Source organism: Neltuma alba, unplaced genomic scaffold (assembly GCF_004799145.2).
Source record: "Neltuma alba isolate B1F8T4 unplaced genomic scaffold, ASM479914v2 tig00012750_pilon, whole genome shotgun sequence".
In the NCBI taxonomy this organism is placed as follows: domain Eukaryota; kingdom Viridiplantae; phylum Streptophyta; class Magnoliopsida; order Fabales; family Fabaceae; genus Neltuma; species Neltuma alba.
The window spans coordinates 36,460-42,258 of NW_021637165.1; the positions used below are offsets into that span (position 1 = coordinate 36,460).

At 32.8% G+C, this 5,799-nt stretch overlaps 1 protein-coding gene across 1 annotated transcript; it reads left to right on the top strand.

Annotated features, from left to right (window-relative positions):
- On the top strand, window positions 1-1,561 carry LOC114730645 (disease resistance-like protein DSC1; the record flags this gene model as incomplete). The annotated part of the gene is made up of 2 exons (XM_028917757.1): window positions 1-1,057; window positions 1,132-1,561. Coding segments are annotated over exons 1-2 (1,487 nt in total), but the record flags the coding sequence as incomplete, so codon positions are not given.
- Between the last annotated feature and the right edge of the window lie 4,238 nt (window positions 1,562-5,799).

The window sequence follows — 5,799 nt, forward strand, 5'->3', positions numbered from 1 at the left end:
ATGGAATTGCCTGATTTTTCTATGGCACATAAGCTTGAAAACGTAGATCTCTGTGATTGTTCAAGTTTGAGGAGTGTTCATCCATCCATTTTATCTCTCCACACTCTTGTTAAATTGGATGTAGATCATTGCCATGAATTAGAGAGTCTTGAAAGTGAGACTCATTTAGAATCCCTCTCCGATCTCCAAGCTAGCGGATGTGGCCTCAAGAAATTTTGTTTGTCATCAAATAAATTGGAAACCATATATCTTCGAGAAACTAGACTTGAAATATTGGATTTGCCAATCGGACGTTTCACAAAGCTTAGAAGTCTTTTAATTCTTCACGGTGAAAGATTGAGGAGTCTTCCAATAAAGGAGCTGTGTTGCTTGACAAATCTTACGGAGTTTCAGGTTCTTGATTTCAAGCAGGAAATTCACACAGAGGAGCTGCGCTCCCTTTTTTATGCTTGGCGTAATTTAGAAATACTATGTTTGGACGGATGGAGTTACTTGTCGGAAATCCCTGGCAATATCAAGTGCTTAACAAGGTTACAAAATTTATCATTGCAACGTAGTGGTGTAGAGACATTGCCACCTTGCGTCAGCCATCTTTCAAGCTTGACAGGCATTTACCTATTTGGCTGCAAAAGGCTTAAGTCGATACTTGGACTTCCTCCCATGCTTAAAGCATTAGATGCCAATGATTGCACTTTATTGGAGACTGTATCCTCTGACTCTCTAGTTTTCAGTCCGTGTTGGTTTCAATTCAAAAACTGTGTAAAGTTGGATGAGTGTTCGCTTGGCTTTATTGAGGAATCAACTCATTTCTCACTGACTTCAGCTTGTGGGACTGCATTTAATTACCTTGATTTAGCTCGTTACCCAGGAAACAGAGTTCCAAAGTGGATGAAATATAAACAAATGACAGAGGCTTCCAATACTATCCAATTCATGACAGAGGCTTCCAATACTATCCAATTCACTTGCAATCTTGAACGAGCAATTGGCATATTGTTTTGTTGTGTTGCTCCTCATCGTCATCTCAGATCACTGGGACAGCGCCCTCTCGTCACCTGTTATATCACTTGTGATGATATTGTGACCAAGTCCTCACCTTATAATAATAACGTCTTTATGAATTGGATTCAGACCATGTATTTATATGGCCCAGGAAGGGGTTCCCATTTGGTACTAGAACAGGTGATGATGTTAAGATTTCATGTGAATTCTTTCTGGAATGGCGGGATCATGGAAAGATGTATTGCAACCACAAAGTCCCTCTTGAAGCATGTGGAGTACACGTAATATATGACTCGGAGTCAGAGCCTGGGTCGGGTCAAAAAAGAAAGAGGGTTGCTGATATAGGTGTTGAAGATGGAGTCCCTCCCACAAAGCGGCTCAACAATTCTTGGATCTCTCAACCTGCTCCCCTGGGACTGGCATTGCAGTTGGGGTTGGCTACTACTAAATCCAACAAATCTCATGATAACTTCATCTGTCACCCACTGCAACTCAAATTTATGCGCAAGAAGAAACAAGAGGACCCTTTGCAGCTCAAGTTAAATATAAATTCTGACAGGTATAGTTTAATGCTGGTGAACATTTATTAGTAGGATTTAAGGACATTTGCTGAAGGAAAATTCTCAATCAACATATACACCTATCATCTACATAAAGATCCTGATTTTCTCTTCTCTAGATCAAAACTGGTTAAATTAGATGAATATCCCTCATAAAATAAAGATTAAGAATGACATAAAATATAGAGTTAAGGTGTAATTTTAATAAAAAAATTTACATTAAGAGGTATTGGGCACCATAAAATTTATTTTTGTGCAAAAATATATATGAAGTTGTTAAAATGGGACATTTGACATTATGCCATTAACGTCCATTAGTTTACCATTAGAGGGCTTCATGAAGTCAGTTTTAAGTTATATTTTTAACAACGAAATTTATATCAAGGGGCACTAAGCAACATGAAATTTATTTGGGCTTAAAAATATACATAAACTTTCTGAAAAGGGAGAAAATAACAAAATTTTTCAACTCTCAAAAACATCAGTTAACTTTATTCTTTTAGATCCTATGAAATATCACATTTTCTCTTTATTTATTCTTACTTCCTCTTCTCCTTAGTATAATGAACTAATTTGGAAAAAAAAATTGAAGTAAAACAATTACTTAAAAATAGCATATGGTATATGATCTCTCAAAAATATTTATATATATTATTAGATTATATATTAGTTTATAAGCCAAACCAATTAAATTGGAAAAATGATAAATATAACACTTTAAAATAATTTATTTAATTTTTTTTAATCTCCTCAAATTAGTCTATTACGTCCTATATCAATTCCTTGCTTTGATTGAGAGAAAATTGGGGAGACAAGAAAACTAGAAAGAAAAACATGGAGAGAAATAAGTTTTCCCTTGCTTGGATAGGGAAGAAAATATGGGAAGAAGGAAAAGTGAAAGAGAAAATAAGATGGGTCCCATGCCTTATTTTCTCTCCATATATGGAGAGATTTGGAATGGGAAACAAGATTTTCATGATTATCCCTCCTCTCTCTTCCTCTCTATATTTATCTTCTTTTATTATATTTAAAACAATGTTTTTATTAAATAATTTGGTTTTAAAACATAATAATATGAAAAAATCTATAAATCAAATAACTTGATTTTAAATTATTTGATAATGCTAATGTCAGTATAATTTTTATATTACAATATTTAGTTTAATTTAATTTAATTTTAAATATGATATATTTTGATAAGGATATTTTAGTCATTTAGATATTTACTAATTTTCTCTCTTCTTTATTTTCTCTCATCCATCCAAGCAAGAAGGATGATGACAACTTTCCTTTAGTTTTTTCTTCTCTCTATTTTCTCTCCTCTCATTTTCTTTCTTCTCAACTTTTCTTTCTATCTAACCAGAGCATAAGGACAAGAGGTAGTACTTGGATGCAAGCAATGAACCTCATATCTTAGAAGGGAAAGACATCGTTTTGTGTAAATACCTATAAAAGGCTTGGAGGCTGAGAAAATGACATAACAGAGAGAGTGTGTGCTAACTATGATGAGAGAAAGATGGATCAACTTGGAAATAAAAATTGATGAAGAGAAAATATGACATTTGATAAGACCAAAAAGAATTAAAATTAATAGACGTTTATCGGAGTTGAATAATTTTGTTGTTTTTCTCATTTTAGAAAGTTTATATATATTTTTACACCTAAGTAAACTTTATGGTGCCCAATATCCCTTGATATTAACTTTGTTGTTAAAAATGAAATTTAAAATTGACTTTATGAGCCCGTCTAATGGTAAACTAACGGATGTTAATGGTTTAGTGTTCGTGTTAAATGTCCTCTTTTGACAACTTCATGTGTATCAATTCTACATCCAAGTAAACTTTATGGTATCCAGTGTTCTTTAGGATAAACTTTGTTATTAAAATTGCATTTTAATCCTAAAATATCACAGTTTCGATAAGAAACATTACTAGATCCAGATATCAAAAATGAGTTTTGCGAGAGTAATGTTTAAATTATGTTGATTCATGATCATCATGCTACCCTATTATGAAGCATCTCCTTGTAGACAACTTTGGAACTTTTATTTGTCAGATTTCCAACCTAATCTAAGATTAATATATTTAAGCCTTTTTCCCGGCGATGTGTTCGCTTTCCATTCTTGTGATGCCAGCTCTCAAACCCGTGTAATTTTCATTTTTTTAATAAATTGTATTATTTATATTGTGGCTTGCCATTCATTTTATTTTCATTTTGATGCTTTTTAAAGATGAATTAATTCAAAACATGCCATATAGAGCAAAAATATTTGTTATTTTAATAATATTTAGAGTGTTTTTAACTATGGATCTGAGCTTAAAAAAAAGTTTAGGAATTATTGTCAGTAATATATTGTTTTGCCCTTTGACACACTCAATATTTGCGTCATTACCCCAACAAATGTGGCTAAGTTATAATTAAAAGATTGAAAATGTTCTGTTTTTGAAGTTCCTTCGCATGATAAATGTTCACTTTTTATTACTCCTCACTTAAACGGCCAACATAGCCCCTTGTGATGCCTGCTTCCAGACTGTGTAATTTTCAATTTTTTCAATAAATTACATTATTTATATCTTGTTTTGCTATTCATTTTAATTTTATATTGATGTACGAAAATAATAATTAATTTATTCAATATTACGTATTTTACTAATATTTAGAGTTTTTTCCAATCATAGATTTATGCTTAAAATGTTTAGGAATTATTGTCGCTAAGCAAAACAATGTTTCAAACCTTGACAGACTTAATGCTTGGGGGGGGGGGGGAGCTTGGGAGGCTCTCTGCATTAATGAAGAAGTTAGAGAAGGAACTCAAGAACAGTAATAAATATGATGCATAGGCTCTTCATAGTTTTGTTTTTGTTGAGTTTTTTGTTTGTGGTGCAAGAAGATTATTGGATTTGAAGCTTTGGATTTTGGGTCTGATTGGGGGTGCTCGTCTTAGTATGGCACAGGATTGAGAATTCATGAATGAACTGCTGAAATTTATCATTTTGGTTATTTGTCATATTTTTGATATTCTGTTTTGTAAATTGTTTATTTTGTGATGCATGGTAGCTCCGAACTTTGAAGGAAGGACTGGGAAAATTGGTGATTTTAAGCTTGTGATTCACATACTTTCTTTCAATATGTGTTATTGAATTCAGGTAAAAAATATGTGCTATTGAATACGGCTTACTGTTTTGAGTTTTGACGATATAAAATTTATTTCTTTGCAATTTCAGTCATATCCAAACAGTTGTTTTTGCCATAAAAACAATCATAATATGCAATTGCAGCTTGAGTCATCTGCGAAACATATCTTGGGTCTGTTCATATTTTGGCTTCTCCTCAATCATTTATTTCTTTCTTTCATTTTTCTGTAAGAAATCATACGAATTTAATCCTGATTAACGAACGGTCCTTTTTCCTGATGCCCCAGCAGATACATTATAAGCTTTTAGAGGAGAATTCGAAAGTTGTTCAAGACTTCAATGAAGAGCCTATTAGACTACTTTTGTTCTTAGTCAGTACTTGTCAAACAAACATAGATGCTGATGCCTTAGCTTTTAGTCGTTAGTTTAAAAATTTTGATCTCAAGGTGGAGATTTTTACTGGTTCTTTTTGTTGGAGTGAATTTCAATTCTAGGCGGTTGATTGTTTGGATTCAACCTTTCTTTATGTTATGCAACGAGTCTTTATATTTGAGTGGAGAAATTGAAATAAAGCTGCTGAAAAAGTGATTATTAAATAGTGTGTTTTTTTTTTTTTTGAAATCGAGTGTTACTAATGGGCCACAATTTATTGCTACAGCAAGGCTAAATTGTCAAACACACATATGCATATCCACTTAATTTTTTTGTTTAAACATATCGACTTAATTGAATCACACTTCGTACCATGATTATCATTTACTTGCCGGTGTAAATGAATTGCATGCTTGCGTGACATGAGCCGAGGTTTTGTCTTCTGCTAAACTGTATTGCTTTTTTCCATAATGTGTGAGAATACCTTTGTGCTTATTCTTTCCAATGCGTGTGAAGTTGCACACTGTTGTATGTGAGTTCAATAGATGTACAAGTCATCTTTTCCTTTAAATGATTCTTTTTGCATATTATCAATTGAATCAGAATTCTATTGAGCTAAGACTGATGGCCTCATTTAACAGTAGAATTGTGCCTTTTGTTTTTGCAGCTTTGACAAGCACAAAAGATGAGTACAGTGGATGCAACCAGAGCAGAACTTGGTCTTCTGTTTT